Below are 17,897 nucleotides of genomic sequence, written 5' to 3' on the forward strand. Positions count from 1 at the left end.
ATGCATCTCCTAGATAGATCTTGCCTGAGCGTAGGAAAGTTTTTTGAAATTGCATGCTACGTTCCCCAACAAAGCCACCCAAGTCAACCCCAGTCCGCACTGCCACCACTGCCACTACTACCCTGCCCAGCGGCAAGGAGGAAGCAACTGACAGAGGAGGAAAAAACCCAGGTGCAGTATATATGATGTATAATATGGGCCTCTACCTCAATCTATACAAGGAAATAGGAGGTGGGCTTGATGTACAAGAAACAATCTATACATGCAAATATATGTGCTCAACACCCCTCGCAGTCGAAGCGTCGCCAACAACACAAAGACTGGACCTGAAATCCTCGAAGATGGAAGTAGGCAGTCCCTTAGTCATCACATCGGCGAACTGTTATGTTGTAGGAACATGAAGGATGTGAATGCGACCAAGAGCCACATGTTCATGCACAAAGTTAATATCCAGCTTGATGTACTTCGTCTGGCGATGATGAACTGGGTTGGCGGAGAGGTAGACGGGGGAGGCATTGTCGAGTAGACAACCATGGCCTTGTGAACCTCACAAAGCAACTCCTGAAGCACCTGACAGAGCGAAGAGCACTCGGCAACAACATTAGCCACTGCTCGGTACTCCGCCTTAGCACTCGAGCGAGAGATCTTGGGTTGTCACTTGGACCATGAAATCAGCGAGGGCCCGAGATAAACATAGTAGCCAAACATAGAGCGATGGGTGTCAGGGAAGCCGGCCGAGTCTGCATCAGAGTAGGCGACGATGTCGGTAGAGGCGAAAGCCGTCAGTGTGAGTCCCAAGCCTATAGTGTCGCTTATGTACCGAAGAATACGCTTCACTAGAGTCCAGTGGGAGTCTCGTGGGGAGTGCATATGTGGGCACACCTGTTGAACAGCATACTGCAGATCTGGGCGTGTGAGTGTCAGATACTTCAAGGCACCAATGATGGAGCATTAGAACGCGCAGTTAGGCACAGGAGAGCCCTCCAAAGCATAGACATTGGCCTTCATGTCGACAGGCGTGGTGGAGGGCTTGCAGTTAAGCATGTCGGCTCGCTCGAGTAACTCATGGGCGTACTTCTGCTGATGCAGAAAGAACCCATCATCATGATGGACAACCATGATGCCGAGGAAGTAATGCAGAGCTCCCAAATCGTTGAGGGAAAACTTGTCGCGGAGGCGAGCTATTAGCTGGTGAAGAAGCTCAGTGGAGGATGTCGTTGACATGGAGCACAAGATACACAATAGCATGACCCTGATGGTACACAAATAGTGAGGCATCGGACCGGGTGGGTTGAAACCCAAGCTGCTGGAGGAATGTCGCAATAAGCTGGTACCACGCCTGTGGCGCCTACTTAAGCCCGTAGAGAGAATGGGAGAGTAGGCACATGTGATCCGGGTGGTCGGTGTCGACGAATCCAGTGGGCTGCTGACAAAACACCTGCTCGGCAAGATGACTGTGTGGGAAGGTTTTGGAAACATGCAATTGATGCACTCGCCAGGCATGAGAAACCGCCAACTGGAGAACTAGACCAATCGTGACAACTAGGGCAAAGGTGTCAGTGAAGTACATGCCTATGCATTGTCGAAAACTACGGACCACCCAGCGAGCCTTGTAGCACTCGAGAGAACCATCGAGACGAGTCTTATGACCAAAGACCCACTTGCCACTGATGATGTTGGTGTGGGAAGGCCGCAGAACAAGCTGACATGTCTGGTTGCGCTGAAGAGCGTCAAACTCCTCTTGCATCGCAGCAAGCCAGTGAGGATCAAGAAGGGCTACTCGAGCTAAGATGGAAGAGGGGACGGCAACAATAAGGATGGTACAGCTGCAAGTAGGTACATGTTAGTCGTGTACCGGGTGCTCAGGCAATGAACGCCCGCCCGAGCACGGGTTGTCATATGATGAGCCAGTGGAGCCGGTGCGACGGGGGTAGGAGGCAATAAAGACCCCGTCGCAACTGAGTCAGCAGAGGCCGACGGGATGATGGATGGGCCGGCCGAGCCAACCGGGCCAACCGAAGCGGCCAAGGGGGAGCCCGTGGCTCCAGAGGAAGCGGAGGCGGGGCCGGCCAATGCTGCCACCCCAGACTCGGACGTGTGTGCGGGAGCCGAGCGGGCCTCAAGCCCAGGGGCACTAGAGCCGCGTCGGGGGCCGGGTGCGCCTCAAAATGGGGGGGGCATGGGCCGCCTGGGAGCGCCCCAGATGGAAAGTCGATGAAGGGATGGCGGTGACGATGGAGCCGCTGGAGGTACCTGTTGAAACGGAAATACCATCTCGTCAAAGTAAGCGTGCCTCGAAGTGAAGACCCGATGGGAGAGAGGATCATAGCACCGGTAGCCTATTGTGTTTGCGGGATAGCCAATGAAGATGCAAGCGAGCGAGCGAGGGGCAAGTTTATGAGGAGCGGTAGCTGGGATAATCGGATAACAAAGACACCTGAACACTTGTAAACCATCATAGGAAGGTGGAGTCCTAAAGAGTAAATGATGAGGTGCATAGTTCCAACGAGGATGACATGGCCGGATGTTCAGAAGAAGGGATGTTGTAGCAAGAGCATTCAGCCAAAAGCGAGGTGGCAAATTAGCATGCAATAAGAGGGTGCGAACGCAATCATTGAGAGTGCGAAGAACCCGTTCGGCGCATCCATTTTGATGTGAAGTGTAAGGACAGGTAAGCCGGTCGATAGTACCATGGTGGGTAAGTAAGGAGCAGATGGCGTGATTTTCAAACTCTTTTCCATTGTCAGTTTGAAGAGCATGAATGAGACGACCAAACTGTGTAGTGACATAGGAGTAAAAGGCTGTCAATGTGGAGAGCAAATCCGATTTGCGTCGTAATGGAAAGGTCCACACATAGTGAGAATAGTCATCTAGAATAACTAGATAGTAAAGAAAACCCGTGTTGCTTGCAACCGGAGAGGCCCACACATCACTATGTACCAATTGAAAGGGATATGATGCAAAGGTGGATGAATTATTGAAAGGAAGTCTAACATGTTTGCCGGCACGACATGCATGACAAGTATGATCCTCAATCTTATTACAACTGAAACTGAAACTCTTAAGAATATGACGAAGTGTGACGGGATTGGGATGTGTAACGGGATTGGGATGGCCCAAACAAGTGTGCCAAAGATCTACTCGAGTGGAGAGAGCAATCGAAGTGACGGCTGTGGAGGATGAAGAATGCAAAGGGTAGAGTTCTTGAGGAATATCACATCGGTGGAGTACCATCCTAGTTCGTTCGTCATTGACACAAAACCAAGCTTGTCAAATTCAATAGTAACAGGATTTTCTCGAGCGAGACATCGAACAAAAACAAGATTTTTAATGAGGGAAGGCGAAACAAGTATGTTAGACATTGATAATGGCATGGAATTAGACGGAAACGAGGCATGCCCAACATGTGTATTGGGAAGGAAAGAACTGTCACTGATGGTGGTGCGAGTAGAGGTGGTCACAGGATGATAGGATGTGAGATTATTGGGATGGGAGAACATGTGGGCAGTAGCCCCAGTGTCCATATACCAATCATCGCCGCCGATGTAGTTGTTGGGCGAGGCAGCGGTGTGGAGCGCGGCAAGGAGAGCCGGATCCCACGGTGGTGGTGGCTGTGGGAGCTCCATGTGGGAGGGGTAGGTCTCGGCTGGCTGCGGTAGAGGAGGGAAGTACCCTCCAGGCGGCGGCCCTCCATGCAGTTGTCCTCCGTACGGCTGCGGCGTAGCAAGGTACGCCCGTTGAGGCGCTGGACGAGGACCAAGGATGCTGGAGTCGGCGCACGGGGGACGGGCATGGTGTACGCATGCACAACGCCAGTCCACGGGTTATACCCACCGGCCCACTGTAGCGTGGGCTGTTGCTGGCGGCCCCGCCCTGGTTTTGCTGTTGCGGCTTGCGGCCGCCTCTTTTGCTGCCACGGTGACGATCAGCAGGAGGCACCGACGGCTGCTGGAAGGCGGGCAGGGGCACCGCGTACTGCTTTTGGTGCGGCGGGGCGGGAGGTCGCGGCTGCGGGAAAGCATGCGGCGGTGAAGGAGGACCGCCCCGGGTGGTGCTGGCAGCGAGGGTTGTGTGCATCGCCCGGGTCTTGACCTGCTTCATCCGACGCTCCTCCAAGCGAAGATAGGCGACGAACTTGGGGAACGAGGGCTCCGACATCAAGGTGAGGTTGGTCGCGGCGTTGCCGAAATCCTCGTTGAGCACGGAGGTGAGCATGCTGAGAAGAAGATCATCGTTGATCTTCGCACCGATGTCACGAAGCTCGTCAGGGAGTGTCTTGAGGCGCCGGCAGTAATCATCAATGGATGTATCATCTTGATGACACCCAAAAAAAAATCTTGCTGCAGAAAAACTCGACGTTGAAGACGATTGTCGGTGAAGAGTCCGTTGAGCTTAGTCCACATGACGCGCGCATCATCACCATCGCTCACGACCGTGTGGAACGAGTCTTTTGAGATGGTGAAATAAAACCACTGGATGAGCGTGGCGTCGATGACGGTCCACTCAGAGTCACCATGCATGGCGCGCGATTTGACGGAGTCGTCGACATGATCACGGAGATTGTACTCGTGAAACACGAGGGAGAAATAGGTCTTTCATGCGTAGTACGTGGAGTCGTGTTGGTCTGAGACGAACGGGAACATGCTCGAAGATGTTCAAAACTATAGGGTATTTCACTTTGTTGCGGCAGTGGGGCTGGGAAGATGGTCAGGTAGATACTGGCGAACCAAACACATTGCAGCTAGCAGCCGGTGCAGGCACTCACCACGCCCACTGATGCTTCCAGATCGAGCCAGGGACTGCAGCAGACAAGGGGGAGATTTTTCCTATCATTGCAGCTGCGGCAAAAGCCTCTTCTTCAGGCCCTGCTCTCCTTGGCCACTTCTCCCTTAATGCGCACACATCTCTCTGCCACTAAATCCATCATGCATGCATGTGTATGATCTCCAATTAATTCGAATTAAGGTGCAAGATCCATGCATATGCAAGTACTACTACTGCGTTTATCATCTGCGTGGTGAATGTACTTACATGCATTGATCCGATCAAGCAGTACAGTACATGATCAAAGGAGTACTACTATATGTACGACGGGGGTGCGTTTGGTTACAAGGGTGGTTATGAATGGGTTGGGATCGTTCAAAAAATAGACATGTTTGGTTATAAAGCACATGAATGGTTCAAGTCAAAAAAAGAGAATATGCCTTGAAGATGCTGAACAGTTCCACCCAACCAAATCGGTCGAATCAAATGGCCACGCTTTGCATGCATGACTATGTGAGCATGACTGGTGGTCCCGTCCTAAATAATTAGCTCATCTCTTATATTCAGCCAAACGCATGAATTGAATGGTTCAATCCCAAATAAATTGGACGGTCCCAACCCATTCATATGACACCTTCAACCAAACGCATCCCAAATGGTTGGTCCGTGAACATGAAGCAGGCACTTTGCTAGGCAGGGGGTGCATCATACATGCACGTGAGCGCCACTACCGCTGCTGGGCTAACGCGCAGAATCCACGAGAGCTCGGATGGCGTGCCCCGGAAACGGCGATGCACAAAGAGTTGGCATAGGCAGGCGCAGGAAACGGCGGCCGCAGTGGCAAGAAAAGGATAGAAACCCCAAAGCGGCCGCTGGTGTCGCCGTGGTAGCCAGCGCCGTGCGTGCCGACCCAGACCAGGAATACGTACGTGCGTGGAGAAGGAGCAAAGGCAAGGAGACAAGGAGATGTATGCGAGACAAGGGGTGCTAGCTAGTAGCTAGCTAGCTACACTACACCTGCGTACGTGCATGCACGCGCATGCTTGCACCGCGCACGAACGAATGATCATCTTTCTTGCTGTCATTTCTTTCCCCTCCTCGCCTTTGCAGGCATAGCCTCGTCGGTGTCGCCTGCCTTCCGGTGCCATCTGCGCCCTGCAGTCCCTCGTCCATGGGGACAAACAAATAGCCATCATTGTGCGGCAGCTGGTGGCTGGTGGACGTGTCTCGTGGATGTAGCTAGGCATACTATTGCGCAATGTTTGCTGATCGAGAGCATGGCACCGATTAACGAGACAGGCTAACTATGGTACTCTGGGGATCCGCCCATGCGTTTTATATCCTCATAGCTATGGTGCTTTTTCTCATCACAAACTTTCGATGTTTTTTTTTCGTGTTCCCAGAAATTATCATTGATCAGTTTTTAAAAAAACTTCTCATCTATTTATCTTTAATCATGGCAACAAACACTAGAAATAATAAAAATTGGGTCCATATTGGTAGACCACCTAGTGACGATGAAATCACCGAAGCGAGTCGAAGGCGCGCTGCCGTCATCGTCCCTCCCTCGCTGGAGCCCGGCAAAACTTGTTGCAATAGACAGGCAGGAAGTCGTAGCACTAAAGCCCCATAGTACCAGTGAAGAACAACAACTGTCGCAAATGAAGAGTAGTATATATAGGAAGGATCCACACACGAACGTAGATAAACGACGACCAGATTTAAGCAAATCCACCAAAAACAGATCTGCTGGAGACACACCTCCACACGTCCATCGACGATACTAGACGCATCACCGGGACGGGCTAGGCGGGGAGAACCTTATTCCATCTTCAGGGAGCCGCCGTCGTTTTGCGTTCCTGAGAAGGACACAAACCCTAACAAAACTCGAAGAAGCGTCAAAAAGCGGAGCCCTTCCATCGGTAAGGGCCAGAATCCACCGCGCCCCCATGGCCCCAAGGCCACTGGAGACGAGGTGGGTCAGCGGCAATGTGTGTGGGAGGCAAAGGAACCCTAATTGATCATATTGCATGCCTTCCCTTCCTCAGCTCCAAGTATGATAAGGATGATTAGAGTAAATCACCATGCATACAGATTTTGCACGAACATCTCCAACGCGGACCCTCAAACCGCCTGCATCCGTCTGGGACGTGCGGTCCGGATGTGTTTTTTCATCCAACACGAACATGTATCTGTCTGCTGGCCGGTCCAAGCGTCCTTTTTCCCACAAACTAGAGGCAAATTCAGGGGAGGGGGGCTTTGCAAGAGTCCAGACACCAGTCACGTAGGACTCCAACACCCCCGCCAACTGAAATCCCCTTGCCAGTCCCCTTTTCTTTCACTCCATCCCTGCCCCCCTTCTTTTCATTCACACACTCGTCGTCCGTCGTCGCCGCAGTACCTCTCCGGCCTCCGGCCAGGCATCGTTGGACGTCTGCAGACACACCCATGCAACTTCCCTTCTTGGACTATGTCGTTGTCTGCCTAGGAATCCCTCTGCATCCTTGCCGATGCCATCCATGGCGGACACCGCGCCCGGTAGGTGTTCAGTCAAATGCCATTGAGCTTTTTTGAACTTCTTGTTGTTTCTCGAGAAGCACGATGGCAGGGTTTTTGGTGTTCGAGGATGAGTTGTTGTGTGATGTGTGGTTAGTCGTTTCTAAGGACTTTGTAGGCAGGAACAAGGGACTGACCTTTTGGCAAAGCTTGCATGCTTCGTTTCATGAGCGAAAGAACTTTGCGCCCTACGACATGCATGGCATCCATGCACGCAATGTGAAGCCGCTAACGCATCGGTGGTACAGTGTCTACAACTCTGTCATGAAGTTTTGCCGTGCGATTCACCAAGGGGAGACAAGGTGGCCGTTGGGGGTTGTCAAACATGGAGATCATAATTGTTGCTTCTTGTTACATTTGATGTTTGTTAATTCATTCATTCACTCAATGTTGATGTACATGTTGTATAGTCTGCATGCGCTGCCATGACGTACTACATGATCGAGGGCAGGCCATTCGCGCACATATATTATTGGATGAATCTCAAGGGGCAGTGTGTGTGGGATGACGTGTCGGTTCTGGCTCTAGTATCGTTGCATTTGGAATAGATGATTTTGAAAACTTTGTTGTACATCCAGTTATCTCATTGAATTTGAACTGTTGGTGTACTGTAGATATTTGCATGGATAAATTGTGCCATTTTCTATAGTTACTTTGAGTGTTGCGGGCTTGTTTTAGTTAAATGAACAAAATACCATATGTTTTATGTAAATTATGTCTGAACTATGTTGAATTCTGTCATGTTCGATAAAATTCATCTGGTTTGTTGAAATGCGGTTTAAATGTATGCATGCATGGTTGGATGGCCGGTTTCCGTATCACTGTCCGCAGACTGCTCCCCATGAAAGCGATGTCTAGTTTAGGGATCAGCGTTAGAGATGCCCTAAGGTATTTTTGTGTTATATAATAAGTCACAAAGGCCACACCTTCATTTCAATATGAAAAGTGGCATATTCGAAAAATGTTTCGGGTCCTTTGATTCAAAAGAATTCTATAGGATTTTTGGAGGATTGAAATCCTTAGAATTTTTTCCTACGTTGGTCCTTTGGTTTATAGGATTGGATTCCATTGAAATTTTTCCTATGGAATCTTCTCTACTAAATTCTATAGAAAATACAATATCTACCTCCAATCTCTTTTTACAAATCATTTGTCTTTTTAGCATCAAACACTCCTTGCTAATCATATAGCATTTGAATGGATATGCCACTCTAATCCTATACCTATCATATTCCTGTTTTTTCAGAATCCTGCAAATCAAATAGGCTCATAGTCAATCCTTTAAAATTTTGTCCAACAATATATTTGTTGATGTGCGAGAGATACATGTGCAATTTTTCGTAAAAAGACTTAAACTATAAAAAAACCATTTTATTTGACATTGAAGTAGAAATTGTTGTCAAAATTGCATTAGACTATGTCCGGGAATACCCAAACCCAGTAATTTTTGGCACATACTCCCTCTGTAAACTTCTATAAGATCGTTTAGATCACTAAAGTAAGTTTACAGAGGGAGTATAACCAATGAATCAGGGTAAGCACAAGAAGGGGGTGATGAGAAACGACGCACCAACGTAGCCGCCGCCTCCCCTCCCAAGCTTAGGTTTTCTCTGCCTCCCGCCGGCGCCATCGCCGGTCCGCCTCGTCTCCGGTGGCCTTAGGGCTGGAGGTGCGGTTGATCATGGTCCTTGCCGATGGGAGGGCTTCGTTTTTAGATGTTTTTTATGATTTGTTAGGGTTTGTGTCCTGCTCAGGAAAGCGAGACGGCGGCGGCTCCTTGAAGATAGAATAAGGTTCTCCCCATCTAGCCCCCTTTCGGGTGGTGCGTCTAGCACTGTCGGTGGATGAGTGGAGATGTGTCTTCGGCGGATCTATCTTTGGTGGATCCATCCGAATCTGTTTGTCGTTCGCCTACGTTCGTGTGTCTTTAGGTTGGATCCTTCCGATCGACGCTACTCTTCATCGATAATGGTTGTTGTTCTGGTGCGCTGGTCCTATGGGGCCTTAGTACGACGACTTCTTGAATGTCTACTACAACAAGTTTTGTCTGGCTCCAACGAGGAAGGGGCCATGACGGTGGCACGCCTTCGGCTCGTTTTAGTTTCATAGTCCTCGCTAGCTGGTCTATAAATCTGGATGTATTTTTTATTATTTCTGATTATCGGTGTACCGCCATGATTGGAGATGAATAGATCGGATGATTTGTTCTTTTAGTAAAAAGAAAGAAAAACGACGCACCAACATGCAGCCTGTAACAGTGTCTCGAACTGCGGGCATGTGCTTGTCACCAAGATTTATACATTTGCCACACAATGGATTAGGTCCACATGTGTATGATACAAACAGTTTGATCCAAATTTGGCCACACGCCGAATAACAAGATTTGCAAATAACCCATAGGAAAACCGCGTCACTTCAGAGACAAACGCGCGAGAGCGCACGGCGCACATGAGAAGAACTTTTTTTTAGGGGTACACAGCGCACGGTGTACCAACGAAGGATAATTTGATTATGAGGGGATGGATAGGAAATAAACAATGTCATTTCTGCTCCGAGGATGAAACTGTAGATCACCTTTTATTTATGGGCGTGTTTGGTTACCCGCATCGAGCCCAACCAGACCCGCGCGGGAAGGAAGATGCCTGTTTGGTTGCATGGTTTCATTGTTGGGCCTGCATTGCACGCTTCTCAAAGCATCCCAAAGCCTGGCTCGTTGAAAACGCTCGGATCGGCAGTTTCTCGCGAGCCAGGCTGAGTGCGGCGCGAGGTCGCACGGGCAGGTGCAACGCGGGGGCGAGGGGGGATGGTGGGAGATGGGAAATCTGGTGCGCTGTCCCGACGCCAAACCTAACCTCACCCCCCTTTCTACTCGCTCACCCAAAGCCACTTTCTTCCCTACCCCCTTTCTTCCCTACCGCCTCACCACCGGCGGCGGCTGCGATTTCAGATATGCGCTAGAGGCGGCGGCGGCGCCGGAAGAGGCGGCGGCGTTTGCGGCGGATCTGGTGCTCCCCTTGCTGTTGGCCACCGCCTGGTCGACCTTGTCTGTGCCATGGCTCCCCCTACGTCGTCCTCATCTCCGATGCCGGTAAGTAGCACCCCCTCCCCCCTTTGTTAGGTCGGTGGTTAGACCGTTAGGCAACGTGTAGGATCGATTTCCCACTGAACGAACCGTCGATGTCGACTAGGTTATGGACGCACGGATGAGGCTGATAATTCAGGCAACAGCACTGATAAGTGTGATTCAGGCATGGGTCATGTTCATGCACTAGAGAGTTGTTCGTCATGCTGGCAGACCTTTGATCCGCTATGGTCCAATGTTTATCCGGGAACAGGAGAGGATCCAAAATCTGAACTACATCTACAATTGCAATGACGTCGAGGCTCTATGGATGCTTCGAATGTAAAGAGCACCATTTGCCGGGCTTGTGGAGACCTTCATGAGCAGGGGCTGCTACAATATAACATCAACACCAGTGTGGAGGAGCAAGTGTCCATGTTCTTCCATGTTGTTGGCCATAACCAGAGGTTCAGGGTCATTCAGAACACGTTCAGGAGATCAATGGAGACCATCTCTAGGTACTTCAAGCAGGTGCTTTTTGCTGTTGGGGAGCTTACATGAGAGATGATCAAGAGACCATCTGGCCAGACTCCACCCAAGATTCGCGGAAGCCCAAGATGGTATCCATACTTCAAGGTGAGCATTAACAATATACACTTTTCATGGCTTGATATGCTTGTATTGTTCAAGTTGAGCATTAACACAGGCTTGTGATGCCATTTTCAGGATTGCATTGGGGCAATAGATGGTACTCATGTCACTGCCAGAGTTTCTAGATCACAGTCTGCAGCATACAGGGGGAGGAAGCACTACACAAGCCAGCATGTGCTTGCTGCTGTTGACTTTGATCTGAAGTTCACATCTGTGTTGGCTGGCTAGGAGGGGTCAGCGCATGATGCTAACATTCTCAGTGATAGCATGAGTCAACCTGATGGGATCAACATCCCCGGCGGCAAGTTCTACCTTGAAGATGCTGGTTATGCATGTGCCGATCAGGTATTCTTCCACCCTTTAGAAAAACCAGGTACCATCTCAACGAGTTCTCTAGTAGGAACTATCCTAGGACTGCACATGAGTTGTTTAATCTCAGACACTCCAGCCTTAGAGTAACTGTTGAGAGAACATTTGGAGCTCTGAAGAATAGGTTTAAGATCCTGGACCAGAAGCCAGTCTACCCATACTCCACTCAGGTTAAGCTTGTTCTTGCTTGTTGCATTCTGCATAACTGGATCCTCCAGTGGGGCTTTGATAAACACGTGCCTGAGGAGGAAGAGGTCAAGCCTGACGATGTTGTTAGCTCTGGCCATGGTGTGGAGGCATTTGACAATGACGCTTGAAAGAACAAAAGGTTGAAGTGGGCAGGGGCAATGTGGCTTAACAGATGTCAGTGCAGGATTTGAAGAAGAAGAAGAAGAAGAAGAAGAAGAAGAAGCAGAAGCAGAAGAAGAGGAAGATGAAGAGGAAGATCTGGTAGCAGCAACACCAATGAACTATCCCCTATTTAGCCAATAACTCTTAATAATTTGTGTTGTCATTTGATAGTAGTTAGAATGAACTGTCATTTGTTTAACTAGCTGGCACTACATGTTCAGATTGTGTGTGGTAACCTCACCACTAGTTAGAAGTGATGACAACACCTTATGCAGGTTGCAACCAAACACCATGTCATATATGCGCCTAATGCAATGCGGGCAACCAAATGCCTGGCCAAAAATGATTGTCTCATGCAACTAAGGTACATGCAGGCAACCAAACTATGTGCATCTGGGATCTTTTTGCCTGCATCCCCTTAAACCGGCTCACTAGAGCCAGGCTCGTCGGGTCAGACTCGATTGGCAATATAACCAAATAGACCCTATACGTTTTGTAGCTAGATTTATCTGGCAGGTGGTGGTGTCTGCTCTGAATCTCCATAGATCCCCTACTGACACAAAGGGTCTTTTTCATTTCCAGTGAAGCAACGCAACCTGCTGCTTTGTGAGGCAGCGGTTGTGGTGTGGACAATACGGAAGACACGCAAAGTTGCTTGCTTCCGACAAGAATTCCCTAATGATCCTGCTAATGTGGTTTTTATGATGTGTAATTACACCAATTTCTGGGCGATGCTGCAGAAGAAAGCCGGGCGAAAAGATCTTGAAGGAGTCAACCTGATCAAGATGGTGATTCGAGATGCTTTTACTCACAAACATGGATCTACAAGGAGGATTACGGGATGTTGATGAGTGTCTTTTCTTCAGTTTCACCTTGCTTTTACCTATCCCACAAACAAGGAGGACTGCAAGCCCGTTGCTTCAAACAAAAACTCGTCTATGTACGGCACGACTAGGTGGCAGCGGCGTTGATCAGACCCTTTGAAGATTCAACACAGTATAGGGTTGGCAAGACTGAGTGCTCTCCGAGGCAACGGTATCCCCACCCAATATGATAGGATGGGTGAAATCAAACGCCCCATCAGGATTCCTTTTATAATGATGCCTCTCGTGCGTCCTCGACAGCTTCATGCCAGGTAGATAGATGAATGAACACCAGCAGATCTTCTCCGATCTCCGCGACTCCACGGTTGCACACATGTCAAATACACCATGATATTACGACACCATGACACCCCTACTCCCAGCTTGATCCCCTAAAGGTAAGGCGTCGGCCAAGACCCGGCCTATAGAGTCTAGAGAACCAAAAGCAGTAGCGTGTTCATTTGGTCGGAGACCTCTCTATCTCTCTACTCTAGCAATCGGTCCTAGACCCGTACTCACACGTGGTAAGAGGATTTAACTAGTTGCAGACAACGGCGCGCATAACTGAAGGATGTGTTCATCGATTGATTGCCCAATTGAAAATCCATCGGTAGTAAGATCATCATACTTGCACGACCGAAACAACAGCATGCGGTGCCCATTCTATGCATCCGCTTTTGAGGGTGCAGTATCAGCCAGTCGCTTGTAGATTGCTGTACACCTGTTTGTCTCAGGTCTGGACAGGTCAAAGAGTGGAAGCCATCTCACCCAGACAGCAGGCAAGCACCACCACCACCCCTGGGGCTGCTGCAACCATTGTTCAGACTTCAGCCTCCCTTTTCTCTATATTATTGAAGAACTCATTCTTTAGTAATTTGGTTGAACAGGCAGGTTCAATTGACTAGCAGTAATATATAGCTAGAGTGTTCTGAGTTGCAGCTAGGCCACATACCGCAAAATGGTCTGCATTTGGAACAAGGTTCATGCATCAGGGCGATGAAGAAGACATCAGATCTGTATCAGCTGGAGACTAGCAAGAACAGCTATCGTAGTTCACTCTGTGCGTTCGGTTTATTCGGTTTGCATGGTTTGATTTGTACGGTTTTCTGGTTTGTATGGTATTAATACTTTGGTTTATACGGTATGATATTAAAATACGGTTCGGTTTCGGTATATACCAAATTATTTCGGTACGGTTTCGGTATATACCATAATAACCAAAGTTGACGCGAATTTGAAAATGACATACTATATTTTACAAACTTATAAATTCAAACACATACTTTTTAAATACAAACAGTATATAACTTCTTTATATAAGTATATATGCATACCTTAATTCATGCCTTGAAAGGTTATGGACGACGTGGTTAGCATTTTTGCAAGAGAAAAATTACTACGTTACAAGAAAAAATGGATGTTCTTTGCAGGAAATTTTACTCTTATACAAGAAAAATGACTACTTGTATCGTTGTTGGCCTCAAGAAATATACATATTTTTTATTTCGGTTTATTCAGTTAACCATTCGGTTTTTTGGTATATACCATAAAAACCGAAATTCAAAACGGTATGAAAAGTTCATGCCATATCGAAACCAACCATAAAAATCATGAATTCGGTTCGGTTCAGTTTATTTTTGGTATAGTTTTTCGGTTCGGTTTTAAAATGCACAGAGTGAATCGTAGTTGCTGCGCACTCAGATTAGCTTTCACAAGAGGCTCCTGGTTACAAGGACAGAGACAAGGACTACATTCCGTGGTATTATGAGCAATAACCAAACTTTAACAGCACACACACACACACCCTACACATACTCTGCCCTCCTGGTAGTTGGTCGGATACTGGAGTTACCCTACGTGGCATGCTGGCCAAGAAAACCCTACTATGTAAATACATGAGAGCCCGGGTTATCGGAGTACCTAAAACGCGACAAGATACAGGGGCATCTACATCTTGGAATTCTCTCACTGTATAAGGACACTGGTTGCATCGTTCAGCAATTCAAGCCTCGCGGCGACATGTAAGCCATGTTAAGGTTTCAGTTACTAGCTAGCGGGCTAGAAGCTTGTACGATGGCATATCCTCGACCCGCTGAATATCTTCAATCAACAGCTCCCTTTCTAGCTGGCGTCGTGTGGATTTCATGACTGTCTGCAAATGTTAGTAGTGTAATCAGGTCAGGAAGGACTTTTAAGTTTGAATATATGAAGCTGTTCTAAAAGTGTTAAGGTTAAGGGCCTGTCTGGAACAGTGGTATTTCTTGGTGAAGTGTCGGTATGTGTTCCAAACAGGCCCTAATAGGGTGAAATTCCTGGTTGCAAGAATTTGAGTAGAAGAGCATCATACATTGAAGTCCATGTAAGTAGCATGCATGTCAAGCCATTGCTGATCCATCAGCTTGAAGGTTATGCAGTACAGGATATCAAAAGCTCGATCATTTTCTGAATTACAAAAATAAATAAATGAGAAATCAGTATCAGGAGTATTAGTAGTATGTGATGCCTACTTCTAAAAAGTATGATATGATGGCTTTGGACCATAAAGGAGAATTCAGAGAATGTTCCTTGTCAATTTAATAATGAAAAAATATCGGTAAGTCCGTAAGTGGTAAGAACATCATCACAAGCATACATTGTTCAGTTGCGGCGGAAAAAACCTAATGGTAAACAGCTCTTGTAGATTCTCATCTCCTTTCCACAAAAGGGAAGATGAAAGAAAGACTGTACCTGAAAGTAGCTTTAGGAAAACAGCTCCAAACAATGACCTTGGTTTGACTGCAGAGGAAACAAAGATCAAGTGTCAGTTCAACATGAAAATGGATACTCCACATTTCACTGCAGGAACTAGTATTATCTGGTAAACAATGATAAGCACAAAACTTTTGGTAACAAAACCTGCTTGTAGATCAAGCATCTGAATGAGCATGAATGTTATATTTACACCAGCTACAGCAAATGGATATTCCCAAATTGCACGGTCACCATTCTGCTTACGAAGAAGTTCCTGAAAAGATTTCTGCACAGGAAATGAATTGCTTAGTGTGATGACCATAAATAGAAAAGTAAGGGTACAAGATTACTGTTTCAGTGTCATATTGATCAACATTACAGGTAAAGCTGGGCTATTTCTGCATTTCGTTCTGTAAGGTGTACTTTCGATTCGCTTTATTTAGTCTACTGGATATACTTTACATTTCCTTCTTTACTTTTCTACATTAAGGCAATTATCAGAGGAATACTACATGCCCTACATCCAGTAAGAGCAAACGGTGCCACATTTCATATTTAGCACTGCAGCATTGCAGAGCTATCTATATTATGCCTATTGTGCTCAAACAGAAGTGTTAACTGCTAAAGAGTGAAGACTTTGTCAGAACTTCATCTTGTAAATAGTGACTAAATGAATCATAGGATACACATATCCTTGGAATTGACAACTACACTCACCGGATAGTTCCTGGCGAAGAACAATAAATTCTCCAAGGAGATGAAGCCTCCACCTCTGTAATGCAAACACAGCAAACAATCATGCATCTCAGATTCTGTAGTTTAGCGACAGAATACTGATATGGAGCATAGTAACTGGAATGAATGATAAATACAATACCTAAAATCCGTGGATGGATCTTTCCCTTGCCAGCCCATCTCTTTCCATTGTTCCGATATTAGGCCCCTAAGCTCAGTTCCAGGAAAGGAGGCGCACCAAAGGGCCTTCAATTCTTCCTGATAGAGCGAAAAATGAGGTCACAGCTTAACAAATAGTTCCAATTTATGAAGGGTCATTTTGTATTGAAGCTTGCAAGATATAGCGCGCCCCGACTTCATAAAGAAACATATGGACTACCAGAACTACCTAACTTAGTAACTAACTCCATTTTCAAGTGTCATCGTGTACTAAGAGATTAGTTGAGGAAATTTGGCAAAAGTGGCACATGCCCACTTCACAACAGAACAATATGGAATATAAGTACTCAACTACGATCCATGTATGAACAGTTCGGTGGCAATATCAAGAAAGCACAGGTACCTGATGCTCTATGTTTGAACTATCATACTGAATTTCTATCCGGTTCTGTAACCTCAGTAGGCACTCTTCCTGGAATAGGCAAGGCAAAAGGCAAAGATATTACTTCCATGGAAAACTTTAATATCCTGTGGTTAACACGAGAAACGCACAAAATTAGTCGAGAAAAACTGAAGTACGTTCAAAGTAGCATGAAAGCCAATTAGTTGCACTGCAACATGTATGCAAAAAGTGCATAAAGCAATGCGAGATCCGGGTGTGGGTTAGTAAACACGAGACGAGCTTCGAGACGCTAAGCCAAAAAAATTACAGACTCGCGATCGTTGTCCAAATTCTAGCACAACATTGACACCAGGGAAGCAATCCTGGGGATCAAATGAATGAAGGGGGAGCTAAGCTATGTTCACCTGAACGGGAGTCAAATCGAACGAAAGGCGGGCGTCGCTGTCCCGACTCTGCACACAGACGCAGGAGAGCCCCCTCTCTATCCACGCCGTCGACCCGGTCACGACCTCCGCTGCACCGGCGCACGCGAACACACGAAGCGTAACGTAAGCGTCCATTGGCGAAGGAGGAGGAACAACAACTGCCAAGAGGAGACAGACGAGTCGGAGAACGGCCAACCTGAGGACGAGTGATGGAACGCGACGGCGCCGGCCGCGCGGTCGGAGCCAGCGAGCCGCCGGACGGCGACGAAGGAGCCGGCGTTGGTGTCCATGCCCGCCTCGCCCCGCGGCACTGGCGTCTCTCCCAGCTCTACCTCCCGCTACTCGGCGCGATCCGCGCGACGGCGGGGGTCCATGCGCCGGCCGGAGCTCCAATCTCGGCGGCGGGTCCCGAGGGAGGCAGAAGAGGAAAAGGAGGGAAGGGGGGGCCGGATCGGCGAGGCTTGGCGGCGGTCTCTTCCGTCCGTTGGTTAGTTGGTTGGTTCGGCTCTGCTGCTTGCCTCTTTCTCTTTCTGGTTGGGGGCGCTCCGCTGCTGCTGCGCTGGTGAACTGCTGGTGGTGGCAGCGATGCTGCAAATAAATGAATAATCCATCCCAGCGTGCCATGCTTCTCTTTGATTCGCTCTTTTTTTCTTTCTCTGATCTGATTCGGGGTATACGTGTTTTTTTTCCAGATGCAGATCTTTATGTTGTTCGACTTAACGTGGGAATTTAGCGATATTTTAGTTGTTTAGGGCTGGAGGGATATGAGTGATGCCGGTCAGCTCGAATGGGGCGATACGAGGGATGCAGGCCCGGTCTTGATGAGGGGG

The 17,897-nt window shown here is 48.0% G+C and overlaps 1 protein-coding gene across 1 annotated transcript; it reads right to left on the reverse strand.

Annotated features, from left to right (window-relative positions):
• Window positions 1–14,291: 14,291 nt before the first annotated feature.
• Window positions 14,292–17,625, reverse strand: LOC119323814 (ELMO domain-containing protein A-like). Its single transcript, XM_037597524.1, has 9 exons — window positions 17,264–17,625; window positions 17,047–17,156; window positions 16,643–16,711; window positions 16,223–16,338; window positions 16,063–16,117; window positions 15,511–15,631; window positions 15,343–15,390; window positions 14,963–15,057; window positions 14,292–14,767 (listed from the first exon to the last, which is right to left on the reverse strand). The coding sequence occupies exons 1-9, from the start codon at window positions 17,355–17,357 to the stop codon at window positions 14,666–14,668; spliced, it is 810 nt and encodes a 269-aa protein (XP_037453421.1). The 5' UTR covers window positions 17,358–17,625; the 3' UTR covers window positions 14,292–14,665.
• Window positions 17,626–17,897: the final 272 nt, after the last annotated feature.

This window comes from Triticum dicoccoides, chromosome 6B, assembly GCF_002162155.2.
Source record: "Triticum dicoccoides isolate Atlit2015 ecotype Zavitan chromosome 6B, WEW_v2.0, whole genome shotgun sequence".
Taxonomy (NCBI): Eukaryota; Viridiplantae; Streptophyta; class Magnoliopsida; order Poales; family Poaceae; genus Triticum; species Triticum dicoccoides.